This window comes from Lithobates pipiens, unplaced genomic scaffold (assembly GCF_037356315.1).
Source record: "Lithobates pipiens isolate NorthernLeopardFrog02 unplaced genomic scaffold, aLitPip1_a1.2 Scaffold_30, whole genome shotgun sequence".
In the NCBI taxonomy this organism is placed as follows: Eukaryota; Metazoa; Chordata; class Amphibia; order Anura; family Ranidae; genus Lithobates; species Lithobates pipiens.
The window spans coordinates 65,850,265-65,872,542 of NW_027507791.1; the positions used below are offsets into that span (position 1 = coordinate 65,850,265).

The window sequence follows — 22,278 nt, forward strand, 5'->3', positions numbered from 1 at the left end:
AATCAGAAGTGCCCGTTTTGAAGGCTTATATGCAAGTAATTGGGCATACAATGGTTATAGGGGCCTGGGTCCTACCCTGGGGGACATGTATCAATAAAAATAAAAAATAAAGTTTGTGAAACCGTCATTTTTAAATGAGCAGTGATTTTTTTTATTTTTAAAGTGAAAGCCTAAAAATGAAAAAAATCCTTCCAATATAGTGCCTGGGGTGTCGGTGTCGCCTTCCCACCGTAAACCTATAGAGGTAATATTGATGAAAGGAAGAACTGGCCTGGCTGTAAAAAATTGCAATGATATGGGCCGTTCAACCATTATGCCAGGATGATTGAAGTGTCAACACCAGCCATTTCCCTGATAAATTGCCCCCAAAAACAAGTTTTTTCTGGCAGTGCCCCTCCGGAGACTAGACTCTGGATCCGTCCCTGGGTCTGATGAGAGCAAGATAAACTTATTTGGTTCAGATGGTGTCATGGTGTGTGGTGGCAACCAGGTGAGGAGTACAAAGACAAGTGTGTCTTGCCTACAGTCAAGCATGGTGGTGGGAGTGTCATGGTCTGGGGCTGCATGAGTGCTGCTGACACTGGGGAGCTACAGTTTATTGAGGGAACCATGAATGCCAACATGTACTGTGACATACTGAAGCAGAGCATGACCGCCCTCCCTTTGGAGACTGGGCTGCAGGGCAGTATTCCAACATGATAACGACCCCAAAACAAACCTCCAAGATGACCACTGCCTTGCTAAACAAGCTGAGGGTAAAGGTGATGGACTTTCCAAGCATGTCTCCAGACCTAAACCTTATTGAGCATCTGTGGGGCATCCTCCAACGGAAGGTGGAGGATCGCAAGGTCTCTAACATCCACCAGCTCTGTGATGTTGTCATGAAGGAGTTGAAGAGGACTCCACTAGCAACCTGTGAATCTCTGCTTAACTCCATGTCTCATATAAAGTCCCAACCATAGGCATGTGCCGGGAGTGCCTGGGCACACCATAATCACCCTGAGTTGTCTCCCCAGATCTGCCCTTAAATGTTGCATTTAAAAAAGTGTGTAGCCCGCTCTGCCACGTAACCCAGGCAGCAGATCTTGAAACTTGCCAGAGCTGCTGAGCATGTGAACTGTCAGATAATGTCACTGCTTTCAGAGAGAAAGACCAGCTGTCAAAACTCAGCGGTGATGTTGGGAGTGGGCGGGGTTGAACAGCTATCAAACCTCAGCCAGTGGGATGGGGTCTGGGCGGGCCACTACATTTATGTGGCTCCATCCTCTTTTTTTAAGAAGCCTAATCATTGGCTGGTGTTTGAAAGCTGCTCGGTCCCGCCCAACCCCGACATTGCAGCTGAGTTGTGACAGCTGGTCTTTCTCCCAGTAAGCAGTTACATTACATGACAGTGTCACACACACACAGCAGCTCTTGCAAGCCTCATTACCTATCCCCCCATCAGTGCCAAATTGTGCTGCCTTAAGTACCAAACTATGCTGACAATAGGTGCAAAACTGTGCTGCTAATCAGTGCCACTCTGTGCTGCCAATCAGTGCCAATATGTGCCCATCAGTGCCGCCATTGAAATCTGTGCTGCCAGTGCCCATCAGTGCTGCCAATCAGTGCAGCCAATGAGTGCTAAGTTGTGCTGACAATCAATGCCAATCTGTGCTGTCAATCAGTGCCACTCTGTGCTGCCAATCAGTGCCAATCTCTGCTGCCAATCAGAGCTGCCAATTACTGCAAATCTGTGCCCATCAGTGTTGCAAATCAGTGTCAATCTCTGTTGCCAGTGCCAAACTGTGCTGCCAATCAGTGCCAATCAGTACCCACCAGTCCTGCTAATCAGTGCCAATCTGTGCTGCCAATCAGTGCCCATCAGTGCTGCCAATCAGTGCCAATTATTGCCCATCAGTGTTGCCTATCAGTGCCCATAAGTGCTGCCAATTAGAGCCCATCATTGCTGCCAATTGCCCATCAGTGCTGCCAATCAGTGCCAATCATTGCTGTCAATCAATGCTACCTATCAGTGCTGCCTATCAGTGCCCATAAGTTCTGCCAAACAGTGCCCATAAGTGCTGCCAATCAGTGCCCATAAGTGCTGCCAATCAGTGCCAATCAGTGATGCCTATCAGTACCAATCAGTGATGCCTATCAGTGCCAATCAGTGATGCCTATCAGTGCTCAACAGTGTGGCCTATCAGTGCCACAATACTGGTCTCTGTGATATGCAACTTGACATATAATACACATCAGACTGAAAACAAGACAGAACAAATAAAACTTAGCAGAGATGGTGGAAATCCTACAGATAATTGCAATACAAATTAACTTCAAGTGCAACAACTTTTTAGCTGGGAGGTTCACACCATTATAGAACTTTGAAATGTTTATTTTTTAGATTGTTACACTTCATTTTATATGTTTTAGTTACTATTATAATGTGAATTATTGCACTTGAAGTTAATTTCCCACCACCCCTGAAGTCTTTATGGACCTTGCTTTGAGCACTGGTGCGCAGTCATGTTGGAACAGGAAGGGGACATCCCCAAACTGTTCCCACAAAGTTTGGAGCATAAAATTGTCCACAATGTCTTGGTATGCTGATGCCTTAAGAGTTCCTTTCACTGGAACTAAGGAGCCAAGCCCAACCTCTGAAAAACAACCCCCACAACCCCCCTCCACCAAAGGATTTGGACCAGTGCACAAAGCAAGGTCCATAAAGACACTGATGAGCACGTTTTTGGTGGAAGAACTTGACTGGCCTGCAAAGAGTCCTGACCTCAACCCGATAGAACACCTTTGGAATGAATTAGAGACTACGAGCCAGGCCTTCTCGTCCAACATCACAAATGTGCTTCTGGAAGAATACTCAAACATTCCCATAGACACACTGCTAAACCTTGTGGACAGCCTTCCCAGAAGAGGTGAAGATGTTATAGCTGCAAAGGGTGGGCCAACTCAATATTGAACCCTATGGCCTAATGCCACGTACACACGATCGCACATTCCGACAACAAAATCCATGCAATTTTTTCGACGGATGTTGCCTCAAACGTATCATCCACACGGTTGCACAAAGTTGTCAGAATTTCCAAACGTCAAGAACGCGGTGACGTACAACAAGTACGAGGAGCCAAGAAAAATTAAGTTCAATAGCCAGTGCGGCTTTTCTGCTTGATTCCGAGCATGCATGGAACTTTGTGCGTCGGAATTGTGTACACACGATCGGAATTTATGCAAACAAATTTTGCTGTCGGAAAATTTGAGAACCAGATGTCAAATTTTGTGCGACGGAAATTCTGATGGAAAATGTCAGATGGAGCCTACTCACGGTCGGAATTTCCGACAACAATCTCTGATCACACATTTGCCATCGGAAAGTCCGACCACGTGTACGCGGCATAATGCTCCATATACACACACACACACATATATATATATATATATATATATATATATATCACACACACATACCTAATGCAATAGTCTGTGCACACCTATGGTCCCAACCTTTTCTTTTTTGTATGTTTACAGACCGCCCATCTGCCTCTCCTGAGAACAATCAGTGGGTCCCGGCTGACATCGGGTCTGCTGATTGGCTCCCGCTGTGACCAATCACAGTGGGAGTTGGCATGCGCGTGTGCCCAAGACCCAGTGTATGCAATAATGTACATGATTTCGCACAGGAGGGCCACCCTGCCACAGTAAATCTGCATGGGGCTGTCCAAAAGGGGTTCATTTGGGGCAAAAAAACTTTAATTAAAACATATTGCTCAATAGCCATAGTAGATATACTGTAAATACAATTTTTCTACACCAACACAATTGCAAGCACAGATATCATATAAAAGTATTAGTGACATCATCACAGCGCTGTGCATAGCCTGTGCAGAGAGCAGAGCTGTGGGAGGGACCTGACAGGCCGCACCCACTACAGGCTGCCTGCAGAAAGCCACAGAAGGGGCGGAGACAAGACCAGCCACCCTGCAGAAGCAGAGAGAGCAGCAGTGACCGGTCTTTATTACAGGAAGCTCCTGCACAGAGGCAAAGTTTCACACTGAATTACTATACAGATCTGGAAGAAATACACAAAGTATACCAAGATTCAAATAAGAATACCGTATATACTCGAGTATAAGCCGAGATTTTCAGCCTCTTTTTTGAGGCTGAAAGTGCCCCCCTCGGCTTATACTCGAGTCATCGCTGTCTGCCCGCTCGATCAGCGTGTCGAGCAGACAGACAGCGGCCATTCTATCATTCAAAAGCCGCGCCTCCGGCTCCGCCTTCGCCTGTGATAGGCGGAACACTGAATTTCCCAGCAGCCTGTGTTCCGCCTATCACGGACATCGTATCATCCTCGTACTACGGACGAGGATGATACGATGTACGTGATAGGCGGAACACAGGCTGCTGGGAAATTCAGTGTTCCGCCTATCACAGGCGAAGGCGGCGGCGCAGCTTTTGAATTTTACAATGGCCGCCGAGGCGCCGACGAAGAGGGCACGGGACGGAGGCAAGGCAAGGCACGGCACGGGACGGGACGGGACGGGACGGGACGGGACGGCGGCAAGGCACGGCGGCAAGGCACGGAGGCAAGGAGGCAAGGCGGCAAGGCACGGGACGGAGGCTCGGGACAAAGGCTCGGGACACAGGTAGGCTGGACACACACACACACACACACACACACACACACACAGGGATGGATGGATGGATGGAGACACACACACACAGGGATGGATGGATGAATGGATGGAGACACACACACACAGGGATGGATGGATGGATGGACACACACACACACAGGGATGGATGGACGGACACACAGGGATGGACGGACACACAGGGATGGACGGACACACAGGGATGGACGGACACACACACAGGGATGGACAGGCATGTCTCACCCTCGGCTTATACACGAGTCAATAAGTTTGCCAGTTTTTTTGGGGGTAAATTGGGGGCCTCGGCTTATATTCGGGTCGGCCTATACTCGAGTATATACGGTAGATGATTCTTGTATATAGACAATGGGGGTCGATTTACTAAAACTGGAGCAGGCAAAATCTGGTGCAGCTCTGCATAGAAACCAATCAGCTTTAAGGTTTTATTGTCAAAGCTTAATTGATCGAGCTAAATTTAGAAGCTGATTGGCTACCACGCACAGCTGCACCAGATTCTGAGTGCTCAAGTTTTAGTAAATTTCCCAAAATATTTGCGTATTGGGGATTTCCAATTTAAGAGAAAAATGCATGTGGGCTTCCTGATAAACACAAAAAATAAATCAATGTATGAGGCTGGCATCCCATTGGCTCTAATTGGTAAATGCTGCAAGAAATGAACTAGACCTGTGCTGGATGGCAGCTGGTTGTGTTTTCTCTGATTAATCCCCGATATTGTGTTCTCCTAAGCAGCAGGTTTGCTTCTAGTGGAAAGCTACAACATTGGCACTCAGAAATTGTAAAATTTCCCAGGCCTCAGGTTAACTGACGCTACAAACATCACAGCCCATTATCAAGCAGCGCGGAGAAGTCTCCAGGGCTCGTCCAATAAACTCATTAAAACGCCTTGCTGAGCACTCCATCTTGCAATTACAGCCCATGGCCGGGCCCCTGGAGCGAAGAGAGGAGACACATTAGGTAATGGAGATTATTTTCTTAACAATAACGGTAACATTACACAGCAAAAATTGTATATGAACCCCTTCATGCCTGACGGTAAAACAAATTAGAACACCTGAAACCAGTTTTACTACCTTGGCCTGTGTTTGCAACTACTCAGGGCTCGTTCATATGTGCGTTAGCCCTTGCTGCCCTTCTGAAAAGTGATCTGTGGTGGATCATTTTTCAGAAGGCACTTGACTGGCAGTGAGGAATCATCATGTTGATATGCTGCTATCACTTGCAATGCATGCAGTCCCTTAGCCCTTGTACACACGGTCGGGGATTCCGACTGAATGTTTCCTATCAGACCGTTTTGTCGGACATTCCGACTGTGTGTGGTCTGCATCGGACTGTTTCCGTCGGAATATCCGACGGACCAAGTTTTCCAACTTGCCGGTAAAATTTTCAGACAAAATGCTCCTATCGGACATACTCCGATCATGTGTAGCCTACTCCGACGGACAAAGTGCCACGCATGCTCAGATCAAATTCCTAGACCAAAGCTATTGGCTACTAGCCTGAACGTAGTCCTGTCCTAACGAAATAACGCCATCACGTTATGTACAATCGGATTTTCCGACAACTTAGTCCGACCGTGTGTATGCAACACTTCCGGACCTCTTCCGGAATTAATCCGTCGGAATTACTCCGACGGATTTGGTTGTCGGAATCTCCGACCGTGTGTACAAAGGCTTAGAGTTGCATTCAGCCAAATGTGACATACACTATATTGTCAAAAGTATAGGACGTCTGCCTTTACATGCACATCAACTTTAATGGCATCCCAGTCTTAATCCGTAGGGTTTAATATTGAATTGGCCCACCATTTGCAGCTATAACAGCTTCAACTCTTCTGGGAAGGCTGTCTACAAGGTATAGGAGTGTGTCTATAGGAATGTTTTACCATTCTTCCAGAAGCGCATTTGTGAGGTCAGGCACTGATGGAGAGAAGGCCTGGCTTGCAGTCTCTGCTCTGATTCATCCCACAGGTGTTCTATTGGGTTGAGATCAAGACTCTGTGCAGGCCAGTCAAGTTCCTCCACCCCAAACTTGCTCATCCATGTCGTTATGACCTTGCTTTGTGCAGTGGGCCAAATCATTCAGGGGAGAGGGTATTATAGTGTGAGGTTGTTTTTCAGGGGTTGGGCTTGGCCCTTTAGTTCCAGTGAAAGGGACGCTTAAAGAGGAAGTAAACCCTGATGAGTTTACTTCCTCTTTCATTCCCTGTAAAGGCAAAGCATAATGGACTACTATGCATCGCATAGTAGCCCATTATGTGTCACTTACCTGACACAGGAGCCAGCGAAGTCACCGCTGTCCCCTGTAGTTCTGAGCGTCCATCTTCTTGGTGGGTCTCCGTGGGTCTCGCTGCTCCGGCGCTGTGATTCGCCAGAGCAGCGATGACGTCACTCCCGCGCATGCGCACGGGAGCCGAGACTCGCGGGATTGCCGTCATCAACGATGCCCCGCTCAGTGCGCCTGCGCGCCGTAGATAGCGGTGCCCGTCTTCGGGCAAATATCTCCTAAACCGTATAGGTTTGGGAGATATTTCTTGGACCTACAGGTAAGCCTTAATCTAGGCTTACCTGTAGGTCAAAGTGGTTTGTAAGGGTTTACAACCACTTTAAGGTGTCAGCATACCAAGACATTTTGGACAATTTCATGCTACCAACTTTATGGGAACAGTTTGGGAATGACCCCTTCCTGTTCCAACATGACTGCATTACAGTGCACAAAACAAGGTCCATAAAGACATGGATGAGCAAGTTTGGGGTGAAGGAACTTGACTGGCCTTCACAGAGTCCTGACCTCAACCTGATAGAACACCTGTGGGATGAATTTGAGCGGAGACTGTGAGCCAGGCCTTCTCTCCATTATTGCCTGACCTCACAAATGTGCCTCTGGAATAATGGTCAAACATTCCCATAGACACACTCCTAAACCTTGTGCACAGCCTTCCCAGAAGAGTTGAAGCTGTTATAGCTGCAAAGGGTGGGCCAACTCAATATTGAACCATACAGACTAAGACTGGAATACCATTAAAGTTCATGTGCATGTAAAGACAGGTCTCCCAATTCTTTTGGCAATATAGTGTATATATTGTACATTCTCATCAGTCTCGAGGGTGCTTACAATCTAAGGTTCCTAACTCACATTCATACATACACATTCTACGGCCAATTTAGACAGGAGCAAGTTAACCCACCAGCATGTCTTTGGAGTGTGGGAGGAAACTGGGGTACCCCGAAGAAACCTACACAGGTACGGGGAGAACATGCTAACTTCCTGCAAGTATTGTACAAATGGTCAAATCTATGTGGACATCCCACCAATTGTTTGAGTTCAAGTGTTACCAACTTGCTAGTGAAGAGGCCTGTTAATACTTTAGCATACAAAGACATTTTGGAAAATTGTGTACTTTCAACCTTGCGAGCACAGGTTGGAAATGACCCTTTTCTGTTCCAGAATGACTGTGCCCCTGTGGTGACCTCTGATTTGATGCTCAAGTCAGCAAATGTGTGTTGATTGGGCCAGGGACTCCTCCTGTTCTCAGAAGAACATCTGCTTAGGGCTAAAAGGACCTGTATTATGGGCATTCATCCCTGAACACAAAAGGTCCTAAATGCAGGTACTACTCAGCACCACGTTCAGCCCTGTCCACCCGCAGCCTACTATAGACTTTGACATGCTGCAGGGTTACAATGTCTCAGGTGTAAATGGGGAGCAGGTGTGTTAAATTTGGTGTTATCGCTCTCACTCTCTCATACTGGTCACTAGAAGTTCAACATGGCACCTCATGGAAAAGAACTCTCTAAGGATCTGAAAAAATTATTGTTGTGCTACATAAAGATTGCCTAGGCTATAAGAAGATTGCCAAGACCCTGAAACTTAGCTGCAGTACAGTGGCCAAGACCATACAGTGGTTTAACAGGACAGGTTCCACTCAGAACAGGCCTCATCATGGTCAACCAAAGTAGTTCAGTACACGTGCTTGGCGTCATATGCAGAGGTTATCTTTAGGAAATAGACGTATGAGTGCTGCCAGCATTACTTCAGAGGTTTAAGGGATGGGGGCGGTCAGCATGTCAGTGCTCAGGCCATATGCCGCACACTGCATCAAATTGGTCTGCATGGCTGTCCTCCCAAAAGCCTGTTCTAAAGATGATGCAAACAGTTTTCTGAAGACAAGCAGACTAAGGACATGGATTACTGGAACCATGTCCTGTGGTCTGATGAGATCAAGATAAACGTATTTGGTTTAGATGGTGTCATGGTGTGTGGTGGCAACCAGGTGAGGAGTACAAAGACAAGTGTGTCTTGCCTACAAGCATGGTGGTGGGAGTGTCATGATCTGGGGCTGCATGAGTGCTGCCGGCACTGGGGAGCTACAGTTCATTGAGGGACCAAGACAGTATTCCAACATGATAACCACCCCAAACACCTCCAAGACCACCACTGAAAAAAAAAAAAAAGCTGATGGTAAAGGTGATGGACTGACCAAGCATGTCTCCAGACCTAATCCCTATTGGGGCATCTGGGGAGGAGCGCAAGGTCGCTAACATCCACCAGCTCTGTGATGTCATCATGGATGAGTGGAAGAGGACTCCAGCGGCAACCTGTGAAGCTCTGGTGAACTCCATGACCAAGAGGGTTAAGGCAGTGCTGGAAAATAATGGTGGTCATACAAAATATTGACACTTTGAGCCCAATTTGGACATTTTCACTGTACTCACTTTTGTTGCCAGCGGTTTAGACATTAATGGCTGTGTGTTGAGTTATTTTGAGGGGACAGCAAATGTACACTGTTATACAAGCTGTACACTCACTACTTTACATTGTAGCAAAGTGTAATTTTTTCAGTGTTGTCACATGAAAAGATATACCGTATTTATCGGCATATAACACGCACATTCATTTTAAGAGGGAAGTTTCAGGAAAAAAAACTAAAATTTTAAATAAGGAACTTTTAAGCAAAATAAGGGTCAGTGCCCATCTGCAGCCTCACCATTGCCATCAATACAGCTTGATCAATGTCCATCTGCAGTCTCACAAGTGCCATCAATGCAGCCTCATCAGCCCACATCAATGCAGCCTCACCATTGCTATCAATGCAGCAGCCTCACCATTGCCATCGGTGCAGCCTGATCAATGCCCATCTGCAGCCATTTAGTGAGAATCTCCTATGATAGACAGAACAGTGGTCCAATGGCGGCCCAGGAAACGGGACTTCCTAGGCCGCCAAGTAAACAGGAGATTCTCACTGTATGCAATCTGATGGCGCTCATCTCTCCCCCTTCCCTGAGCCCTCCTTGACAGCTAAAATTGAAGTAACACGCACGCGCTATTTGCACCCGATTTTCATGATGAAAAAGGGAGTGTTATACGCCAATAAATACAGCAATAAAATATTAACAAAGACGGAGGGGGTGTACTCACTTCTGTGAGATACTGCACATGGATCATTGATAAAGATATTGCAAAGGGTTCAGTGATGTGACAGAGTTCTGGTAAAAGACCAGAGAAGGTGAAGAACATTTATGAAGACACCTGAAGAACATACAATTTTTGGTGGATCTCTAGGGAGAGCCAGACTCCTAATCCCAGCACTGCTAGACCAGACTGATAACCTCTGAACCAATCCTTGAAATATCTTTTCTCTAGAAGTCGGCAAACATTTGACAAGGTTTAAATTCCCCAGTGCAAAGTTTTCCCATAACGTCATGTCCCAGCGACACAAGAATGAAAAGGAAGCCTTCTCTAACCGAGAGGAAATTCCAATGTAAATGTCTGTCAGTGGGAAAGGGATCCCTATTGGGAAATTGGCCTTTGCCTCCTGTACCAGTAACAACTGTTTTTTTTATATTAACCTCCCCAAGTGTACATATCTCAAAAATAAATTTACAGGCAGCAACTTCTCATATCCCTTTTTGGGTTTATTCTTTTATATCAGTTGCAATTTAATTGTTTAGCAATAACAGGTTATCCGCAACAGACATAGGGGTTTATTTCCGAAAGGAAAATACACTTTGCACGAGAAGTGCAAACTACAAGTGCAAAGTGCTCTTGACATTGCACTTGGAAGTAAAGTTGCTGTAGATCCGAGGGGGACACGCAGGAAGAATAAAAAAACAGCATTTTAGCCTGCACATGATTGGATAATAAAAGCAGCAGAGCTTCCCCTCATCTCAGATCTACCCCTCAGATGTACAGTGACTGCACTTCCAAGTGCAATTTCAAGTGCACTTTGCATCTGTAGTTTGCACTTGTAGTGTAAAGTGGATTTGTCTTTGTAAATAACCCCCCTAGATGATATAACATATTACAACATATAATATACAATGTATCAATTTTTTAAAGGAACATAAATTCCTTATGCAAATAATAATTACAAAAGTCATATAGCAGCAACAGTGAGCATCTTCTACAGTATAAAAAATAAATTAAAAAAAGTGAGTATCTTCACTGACAGTGTTGCAAAAAGTAAAGGATGAAATAAAAATTTATAAAAGGAAGTTCATCAAGAATTAAAATGAAAACGCATGTGCAGCTTGCATACTGAAAATAGTTTTTGTTTGTAAAGCCCCATAAGACTCAACCCCATAGACAGCAGGCCTGTATGCCTATTATGTAATCTACCCGACACGCTTACATAGCACCCAATAGGTTAACCCTTTCTCTGCCAGAGCCGTCTTTGCATTTTTTTACATTTTTTTTTTTTTTTGCACGTGAAAAATCATTTTACACCTGAAGGTTAGATAAAATCCCCCAAAAATTATATATTTTCTAAAAGCAGACGCCCTGGAGAATAAAATAGAGGTAGTTACATTTTTTAAAATCACACAATATTAGCACAATATAAGCACACACATGCTACAGTTAGTTTTAGGACACACACACACACACATACCCAATGTATTACCCAATTTAAATAGATATCCAAGAAGTCTTTAAATTGCGTACGCTCGTGAAATGGTGAAAAACATACCCTAACTTTTCCATAGGTAATGCTTTGAAGGCCGACATGCATGGAGATATGCAACGTGTGTAGCACAAGCAACTTTTCTTGCAGGGCAGGCTCAACATTTTGCAGTTTTTATTTGTTCTTGTGTGCTTTTTTAAAGCCTGGTACACACGGTAAGTTTTTTTTTTCGTTCAGCCCAGCAAGATGAATGGAAAAAAAGCTGAGGAGCTCACAAGGAGGTCCTGTGTGAACTATGTGATGTTAGTACAGTGATTTCCCTGCTGAGCTATTTGGTTCAGACAGGTGGATGCCCCCCCCCCCACCAGAACATAGTAGTCAGCACTCGTAGCCATTGGCTGAGAGCACTAATTGGATGCTGATTGGCTGGTGGTTTTTACCGACATGCTCGTTCGACAGAGGCCAGTCACGATAAAGGCTTCTGTCAAACAAGGACCTGTACACACCCGCGAATGTTGACCGGTATCTACTGTACTGGTTGATTTTGGTCGATATTTGGCTCGTGTGTATGGGGCTTTAGGCTTAGCGTACACTACTGCGATGCAACTTTAATGCGATTTACAGTGCAAAAATGTGGTGCGACTTTGATGCAACATTTCATATTCTATGGGGCCATGTTGCACTGTAAAATCGCACCAAAATTCTGCAGGGACCTTTCCAAAATCACACCATTGATTAGAACAGCCACCATTGAAAACAATGAGATTCGAGTCGCATCAAAAGTGTTTTTCTTTTTTCACTAAATCTTTATATCACATAAGGGGACAAACGTTCCACTATATGATATGATGTTGTTGTGACAGGTTCTCTTTAATTAAAACATTAGGGTCAGTGAAGCCAATAGAGTGCCGATTGAACTCTACTAGCTTCTTCCCTGGCTACACTGACGGGGAAAGTGACAAAAAAGTGACATAAGAAAGTGGCCAGGGAAAGTGACAGCAGGAACAGGATGATGTACAAGTTGCTTCTGGGATTTTACTAGGTTAATGAACAGACGTTCACTGGACTCCCTCCACTGAGGGTCCACTCTACCTAGTGGTACTCATAATGCAGGTCCTAGGCCCACAGTTTGGTTTTGTGGAGGGTTGAACTTATAACCCTAACCCTTTTACCCAAGAGCAACCATTGAAATAATTTTCAGGTCTCAGAGAACCCTTGTGAAAACCTATTCATTGGTGGCTAGTGGGAAGAATGTCCCGTACATTGATGGCTAGTGGGAAGAATATCTCGTACATTGGTGGCTAATGGGAAGAATGTCCCGTACATTGGTGGCTAGTGGGAAGAATGTCCCGTACATTGGTGGCTAGTGGGAAGAATGTCCTGTACATTGGTGGCTAGTGGGAAGAATGTCCTGTACATTGGTGGCTAGTGGGAAGAATGTCCTGTACATTGGTGGCTAGTGGGAAGAATGTCCTGTACATTGGTGGCTAGTGGGAAGAATGTCCTGTACATTGGTGGCTAGTGGGAAAAATGTCCCATACATTGATGGCTAGTGGGAAGAATGTCCCCCTTAAAGTGCCAGTCAGAAAACCATCCTTACAGACAGCTAAGAAGACTGCATTCATGCATCTGGCTCTGTCAAGGTTTGTTGACCTAAGTAGGCACCTTCAAAGGTAGGTCAATCAGTCATGTCTCAGGAAACCCCTAGTAACTTCTGCAGGAAACCTGGTTGAGAATGTCTGGGTAAAAACCCCAAATGTTTTCCTAGCTTTAGAAAGGAGGAAGGGTTAGACACCTGTCAGGATTTTGTTGCGGTCTGTGTCCCCATTGTGGAGATTCACCCTCTTTATTGGTCCTAATGATGTCACCAGGACTAATAGTAAGGGAAAAATCCAAAATTGTGTGTTAACAAAAAAACCCCGCCCAAAAAAAAACCACAATCTTCAAATAGGGACAACTAGGAGAGAATTCCTCATTCCTCTCTTTGGTGAAATTTCTTCTTACCTTCATGCGAGTACAAGACAGGAAGTGAAGAGAATTCTCCCCAAAGTTACAAGAGAGGTGTTCTAACCCCTTGCTGACCAGCCGCCATCATTATACAGCGGCAGGTTGGCTTTATTAGGCGAATCGCCATAGCTGTACGTCAGTTTGTGCAATAGATACAATGAGTGCATGCACCCCCCCATGGCGAGGCGCTAGGGCCAATGCATGTGACCAGAGGCCATGATGTCCGCCAGCCACCCACAATCACTCCACAGAGAACCTGAACGGGGATCTGCCAATGTAAACCAGGCATGTCCAAAGTCCGGCCCGCGGGCCAATTGCAGCCTGCGTTCCGGTTTTGGACGGCCCGCCTGGTAATTTTGACATGTATATCGCATCCTCGAGTGCCAGGGGCCATAAAAGATATACTAGCTGGCTGCTTTGGAGGGGGCGAGACGAGCGCCGTACATACAGGTGGAGAATTTCCTCTGTAAAAGGAAGTCTGGTCTCCTGGGCTGCCATTGGACAACTGTTCTGTCCATCACAGGAGGCGGGACATTCCATTAAAGAGGCCACCGAGAAAACAGGAGATTCTCCTGTATGTCTGTTGGTGCTTGTCCCGCCCCCCTCCCTGTCCACTCCGAGGCTGAAGATGGGCATCGATCAGGCTGCACTGAGGCCAAAGATGAGTCTGCATTCAGGACAATGTGGGTGCTGCTGCATTCAGGACTATGTGGGTGCTGCTGCATTCATGGCAATGGTGAGGCTTATGCGATTGGGATTTTTGTTCCCAAAAATATGTGGAAGAATACATATTGGCCCTAAACTGAGGAAGAAATTTGTTTTTTTTATATTTTTTTAGGGGATATTTATTATAGCAAAAAGTAAAAAATATATAGCTTTTTTTTGTCACTCTTTTTTTGTTTATAGCGCAAAAAAAAAAAACGCAGAGGTGATCAAATACCACCAAAAGCAAGAAGCTCTATTTGTGGGGAAAAAAATGACAGAACTTTTGTTTGGGTACAGCATCACATGAACGCGCAATTGTCAGTTAAAGCGATGCAAAGCCACATCGCAAAAAATGGCCTGGTCATTAAGGGGGTAAATCCTTCCTGTCCTTAAGTGGTTAATCCTTTTTCTCTGTTTTAAACTAAAAAACATTTGGCTTCAGGCATACTTTAAATAATCCCCAAACCTTTTATCCTAGTCCTGCATGAACCCATAGGGCCATAGAAATAAGAAATATCAATATCCCAATGAGGTGGGAATGGTGGAGTCCCAGCGAGCCTAAAGATCCAATTAGTGATTTGCTCTTTGAAAAAGCATTGAAGACAGCATGGAACATATGAGAGCCTTTATTCCTATTTTGTTCTGATGGGATTTATGTGCTTTTGCACATTTGCCTGGTGTGTGATCTCCATTTAAAGTATGAATTTAAAGTGGTCCTAAAGGCTTAAGGTTTTTTTGAGCTTAATAAATTCTCTGCATTAAGGTAAAAAATCTTCTATCATTAGGATACCACCACCCCCCAGACCCCCCCCCACACACACACACACACACACACACACACACACACACACTCCCCCTTATACTTACCTGAGAGCCCAATATTGTTTCAGCTCTCTCTCCTCACTGGTGGTGGAGGCAGCCATTGGCTCCCACTGCTGTCAATTCAATTTTATGAGGAGGGAGTGAGGGGCGGAGCCAAGCTGCACTGTCTGGGTCTATGGAGACAGGGAGTGTGGCTCAGGATCGTGCCCACATGAGCTTCCCCATAGGAAGCCGCTTCCTATGGGAGAACTCACTGAAGAAGAGGAGAAAGGAGTGCTGGTGGGGAAACCCAGAAGAGGAGGATTGCATAAACCATTGCACAGAGCAGATAAGTATGATATGTTTATTATAAAAAAGAAAAAAGAAGAAGAATTAAGCTTTAGGGATAGTGTAAACTAGCCCTTAATGAGTGTTGAAGCCGAAGCAAGTGTAAATGAGCCCTTAAAATTACTATTATAGTAGTGGTAAAAAAAAGCCCTTGTGGATTTAATTAACCCTTTTTTTGGTTAAATCTCCTTTAAGGGGGTGTGGCAGGAGGCGTGTCCTATGCCTACATACATTTTCTAGTAGGTGTTCCTCATTCGCATCTCAAAATGTTGGGAGGTATGCCCTAAGTGTGCTGACCACAGTAACCATGGCTGCTGATCCATGATACTGTGGTCAGTTTATGTGCCTCCGTCAGCTTGGGAGTCTGTGTGTCAGCCATTTCCTCCCTGCACCTCCCCTCCCGTCGCTTTAGATGTAAAGTCACGTACCCCAAATCCTGGAAGCTCCTCAGTTACAGAAAGATATACTGTGCAGTATCTGTGTTTTAAAAGTTATGCGAAATAGCTTGTTTCAGAGCGCTGCTGTGCGCTCATGTGACCTCCCGCTGCTCTCCTCCCTCTACCTCAATGGGGAATCTCAGCTCCCCCCACTGTAGTCCCCAGATCGAGCAAGCTGGGTGCTGGGAGGTCACGTGAGCGCACAGTGGAGCTCTGAAATAAGATATTAGGCAGCATATTTATTTATTTATTTTTTTAAAACAGATACTGCACAAATATCTTACTGTAAAAGATGGGCTTCCAGGATTTGGGATTCATGACTTTAATGCCCTTTCAACATGTTTGTCTTCAATCTTTTTAAATCTGCAGCTTTCATTAAAGCAGATGCTAATCCAATCACTAAAATACCATATAAGCTTCCACATGTTCATGTCATTTCAAAAGATATTTGGAATCTTTTTAAATCTGAAGCTTTCATACTTAGAGATCCAGCCAGGAAGTCCTTTTTTCAGGCACTTCCTGTTTTGGGACAACTGTGCTGTCACCCTGTCACATGGATCCCTGGGGGAGGCTACAAACCATTGGGCTGACGCATTTTGTGCAGACATTGTTCATCATTGTCCTTCTCTGGTATCCAGTCATTAGCATAACTCCCAACATTTTTAGATGGGAATGAGGGACACCTACTAGCAAATGTATGTAGGCATAGGGCACGCCCCCTGCCACACCCCCTTAAAAGGAGAATTACCAAAGAAAAGGTTATACAACTATATAGATCAGACCAAAATGAGGGACAAATGAGGAGAAAAGAGGGACAGAGGGACATTGCTTGAAATCAGGGACAGTTGGGAGCTATGCATTAGCAATGATGAGCAGCTGACATACAGTTCATGCAAGTGGACAGAAAGTGTCTGAAAGAGGCTGGAGGAGATCAGCAGCATTGAGATGCAAAAAAAAAAAAAAAGAGGCAAAAAAGCATTTTACGACACACAGCGCTTTAGCAAACTAAATGCCATCCAGTTGGGATTTTTTTTCTTGCTGGAGGGTCCAGAATAGAGCATCTGAAAAAAGGGAAGCTTTTTTTAAAGTGGGATTCCACCCTAAAGTGGAACCTCCGCTGATCGGATCCCTCCCCCCCTCCGGTGTCACAATTGACACCTTTCAGGGGGGAGGGGGGTGGAGATACCTGTCAAAGACAGGTATTTTCACCCACTTCCGGGCATAGACTCCCGTGGGAGTCTACGCCATTTCCTGTTCTGCCGCGCTGTCTGCTGGGACACACACGGGTCCCAGTGACAGCGTGGAGATTTCCTATTGCGCGGCGCGGCTCGCGCATGCGCAGTAGGGAACCGGGAAGTGAAGCCGATTCGCTTCACTTCCTGATTCCCTCACCTAGAATGGTGGCGACAGCAGCCGAAAGCCGAGCGATCGATCGGCCTCGGCTGCCGGCATCGCTGGAACCCGGGACAGGTGAGTGTCCATTTATTAAAAGTCAGCAGCTGTAGTATTTATAGCTGCTGGCTTTTAATATTTTTTTTTTTTGGTGGAATCCCTCTTTAAGTTCTGCTGTGTGGATAGGGACATGGAACAAATATAAGGCCACTTTCACACTGAGGTGCTTCTAAACTGCCAGTAAAAACACTTAGTGCTTTTGAAGAGCTTCCCATTAATTTCAATGGAGAGGGGAGTTTTTCACAGCCCTGCCAGCGCACTGCCCCAGTGTGAAAGCATTCATTGATTTTAATGGAAATACGTTTTCGTGAGCTTTTTAGGCACTGTTTTTAGTGTGAAAGTGGTCTAAAGTAGGTGCAAAAGTGGAATTAGGCCCCTTTCACACTAACGTCCCGTTCAGGCCCGCCTGTCAGTTTTTCAGGCGGACCTGAACGGATGCTCCATAGAGGTCTATGGAGCGTCGGATGTCAGCGGTGACATGTCCGCTGACATCCGACCCGCTCCGATCCGAAAAAGTGTGACGGAGGAAAAAGCTATTTTTCCATCCGTCTGCGGATCGGATCGGATGACGACGGGCACTGCGGTCCGTCGTCATCCGATCTCCCATAGGGGAGAGCGGCGCTGTGACAGGTCCGTCCCTGCACAGTGTGCGGAGACAGACCTGTCCTCTCCCTGCTCAGCGGGGATCGGCGGAGTGATCCCCGCTGAGCAAACGGACATCCACGGGGCGGATCAGAACTGATCCGCCCCGTGTGAAAGGACCCTTACACTTTAAGGCCTGATTCACACCTATGCATTTTTAATGCTTTTTGTATTTTGCAGATTTGCTCTTCCATAGGAAACCATGTTAAATGGGCTGTAGTGCAAATCAGCAAAATGCAAAAAGCATTAAAAATGCATAGGTGTGAATCCAGCCTTAGTTCTGTGTGCAAGGGCCCCTAGAGAACAATAGAACTGCAAGAAAAAATTTATAAATATGAACTGATGAAAACAAGATTCAATTCCAGTCGCGTGCCCGAGCACTTAAAGAGGAAGTAAACCCTGATGAGTTTACTTCCTCTTTCATTCCCTGCAAAGGCAAAGCATAATGGACTACTATGCATCACATAGTAGTCCATTATGTGTCACTTACCTGACACAGGAGCCAGCGAAGTCGCCGCTGTCCCCTGTAGTCCGCCGCATCCATCTTCTTGGTGGGGTCTCGCAGCTCCGCCGCTGTCATTCGGCGAAGCCGCGATGACGTCACTCCCGCGCATGCGCGCGGGAGACGACACGCGCGGCAGCTCCGTCGTTGAGAATGCCGCACTCAGTGCGTCTGCGCGCCGCTGTCTACGGCGCATGCGCCGTAGACAGCGGTGCCTGTTTTCGGGGCAAATATCTCCTAAACCATATAGGTTTAGGAGATATTTCTTGGACCTACAGGTAAGCCTTAATCTAGGCTTACCTGTAGGTAAAAGTGGTTTGTAAGGGTTTACAACCACTTTAACATGAGATTTAATTGATTGGGTTTGGATCCCCTATAACAGTGGTCCCCAACCCTGTCCTCAAGTACCCCCAACAGGTCATGTTTTGGGAATTTCTCTAAGACCCCTTTCACACCGAGGGTGTTTTACAGGCGCTATAGCGTTAGAAATAGCGCCTGCAATTCGCCCTCAAACTGCTGCTCTATTCACTCCAGTGTGAAAGCCCGAGGGCTTTCACACTGGAGCGGTGCGCTGGCAGGACGTCAGGAAAAGTCCTGCCAGCAGCTTCTTTGGAGCCATGAAGGAGCGGTGTGTTTACTGCTCCTCCACCGCTGCTCCCCATTGAAATCAATGGGGCAGCGCTGCATTACCGCTGGGAAAATGCCGATATTGCAGCGTATTGTGGGAGGTTTTAACCCTTTCTCGGCCGCTAGCGGGGGGGTAAAATCGCCCCGCCAGCGGCCGAAATTGCGTTGCAAATGCAACGGTAAAATGCCGCTAAAAATGGCGGTGTTTTACCGCAGACGTTATGGGCGGCTTGGTGTGAAAGCCGTCTTAGGCTGGACTCACACCTGTGCATTTTTAGTGCTTTTTGCATTTTGCAGATTTGTACTACAGTCCATTTACCATGGTTTCCTATGGAACGCGTTCTGTAGTGCAAATCTTCAAAATGCAAAAAAAGCACTATAAATGCAGAGGTGTGAGTGCCGGTTCACACTAGTGCGATACCAGACATCGCATGTAATTCGCAGCGCCACTGCTGTTCACATTACATGCAATGTCTGTGCGGGTGCGATGTCAGCCATACAGATAGCATAGCTGATATCGCACCGCATTCGGTCCAAACACGCACAGGACCCTTTTTTCTGTTCAGACCAGAATCGTATCGCATGTGTGTTCACACATATGCGATCCGATTCATGTCCGAACTGTCAGTTCGCAGTGCGATATGCAAGCTGAAATGGGGGCGTCGTTAACATATAATGACACTCCCCAGCAGTTCGCATATGGCAGTGAGAACTGCCGTGCGTGTCGGGAGCGATGCAAGAACCCGCACATGATTCGCAGGGTTCTTGCAGCGCGCTAGTGTGAACCGGCACTAAATCCAGCCTTAGATAAAAAAAAAAAATAGGTGTCCAAAATACCAAGCCATTGACTCTGATTTAAAGCACCTGTGCAAGATAAAGAAAAACCTGCAAACATGGCCTGTTGGGGGTACTTGAGGCATACCTACCAACGTTTTGAAATGGGAATGAGGGACACCTACTAACAAATGTATGTAGGCATAGGACACACCCCCTGACACACACCCTTAAAAGAGAATTAACCAAAAAAAAAAAAAAAAAAAAAGAAGGTTAATCAAATCCACAAGGGTTTTTTTTTTTTTTTAACCACTACTATTCCTTTTATATATGCTTTTAAAATGTACAAATGCAGGAATTTAGAATTTGGATGAAAGGTTTAGCGCTGCGAAACACTTTTTGAAAGCTAAAAAGTGCATTTTATATACAACTATATAGATCAGATCAAAATGATGGGGGGGGGGGGGGGAGAGGGACAGAGGGACATTGCTCCAAATCAGGGACAGTCCCTCGAAATCAGGGACAGTTGGGAGCTATGCTTGAGGACAGGGTTGAGAACCACTGCCCTATAACATGCCAGTTGAGAGTTGAGTTCTTGATATAGCACGGTCTTACCCCGAAGGGTCCCGACCTGCTTACAAACACATACACAGATACTATAGGGCCAATTTATAGACAGGATCTGATTAACCTACCAGCATGTCTTTGGAATCTACCTGAATGGGAAATGTTGCTGTAAGGTGACGTGACCCTTGAAGAGCTCAGCAGTCACAGCAGAGATAACAGTCTACATCTCCAGGATCAAATTCCTCTGCATTACAAAATGTACACTACAGCCTGGAGTCATCACAAAGCATAGTACAACATACACAATACAATGGATGATACAATTCTAGCAATAATGCATATACATCCTTTCCATGGGAAATAACAGATTTGGGAATCTACATAGAGATCTGTTAATATGAGACCTCTATTACATATTACACTGTCTATTACATAACCACAAGTAGGAAATAAGTATAGACATCCCATAAATCTGCATGCATCCAATGTAACATGATTTCATGACACCCTATAGAGCACAGGATGCAGAACTGCAGCACCCAGCACAGCATGTCTAAGCTGCCTCCTATTATAGATCAGCCAGAAAGGGGCTGGGATCTGCTGAGAGGTAAACAAAATGACTGCACCATCCCTTCCCTTGGCTGCCATCCATCCCCTGTGCTACTTACTGTCTGTGGCCATGGTGCTAGCAGAGGCAGTGGCGGTGTCGGTGGTCCTCCTACCCCTACAGCTTGCAGGGAGGAGGATGGAGGATGCTGCCAGGCTTCATATTCCTCTGGCAGGCTGCTGATGATGAGGGTGCAGCTGCTAGATGGTTCTCATCACTGACAGCTGCAGCAGTCCTGGAGCTCAGACAGATCTCACTGCTTCTTCACAGCTGAGCAGTACAAATCCCAGGGCAGGGAGATCACTGAGGGATCAATAAAGCGCCTGGTAATAATATATACAGCCAGCTCAGCACTTCTTACTCAGCCCATTACACAACAATAGGCTCAAGTTTGACACTTTAGGTACCCGCAGATATGATGATGGGAGGTTTTTAGCTTGTCCCTTTAACCGCTTCAGCCCCAGGAAATTTTTACCCCCTTCTTGACCAGAGCACGTTTTGCGATTCGGCACTGCGTCGCTTTAACTGACAATTGCGCAGTCCTGCGAAGTTGCACCCAAACAAAATTGACGCCCCTTTTTCCCCACAAATAGAGCTTTCTTTTGGTGGTATTTGATCACCTCTGCGATTTTTAGTTTTTGTGCTATAAACAAAAAAATAGAGCGACATTTTTTGAAAAAAAAGCAATATTTTTTACTTTTTGCTATAATAAATATCCCCCTAAAAATATATATAAAAAACTATTTTTTTTTCCTCAGTTCAGCCCGATATGTATTCTTCTACCTATTTTTGGTTTTAAAAAAAAACCGCAATAAGCGTTTATTGATTGGTTTGCGCAAAAGTTATCGCATCTACAAAATAGGGGATAGTTTTTTGGCATTTTTATTTTTTGTAATTAGTAATGCCGGCGATCTGCGATTTTTATCAAGACTACGACATTATGGCGGACACATCAGACACTTATGACACTTTTTTGGGACCATTGTCCTTTATACAGGGATCAGTGCTATAAAAATGCACTCATTACTGTATAAATGACACTGGCAGGGAAGGGGTTAAACACTAGGTGGCGATGAAGGGGTTAAGTGTGTCCTAGGGAGATACTCTCCCTGCTTGTTTTTTAATTGTAAAAATCAATAAAATGTAAATAAAATAAAAAAAAGTGTGTCCTAGGGAGTGATTCTAACTGTAAGGGGGATGGGCTACAACTAACATGACAGCGATCACTGCTCCCGATGACAGAG

At 45.6% G+C, this 22,278-nt stretch overlaps 1 protein-coding gene across 2 annotated transcripts in view; it reads right to left on the reverse strand.

The window, feature by feature from the left end:
* SYT16 (synaptotagmin 16) overlaps nt 1-21,324 on the reverse strand; it is a 189,629-nt gene extending 168,305 nt beyond the window's left edge. The window contains exon 1 of one of the 2 annotated variants that reach the window (XM_077464371.1): nt 21,096-21,324. In XM_077464371.1, coding sequence (XP_077320497.1) covers nt 21,096-21,108 — 13 coding nt within the window. In that variant the 5' untranslated portion in view covers nt 21,109-21,324. The remainder of the gene's footprint in view (nt 1-21,095) is intronic. The other variant, XM_077464372.1, reaches the window with a different exon arrangement.
* Between the last annotated feature and the right edge of the window lie 954 nt (nt 21,325-22,278).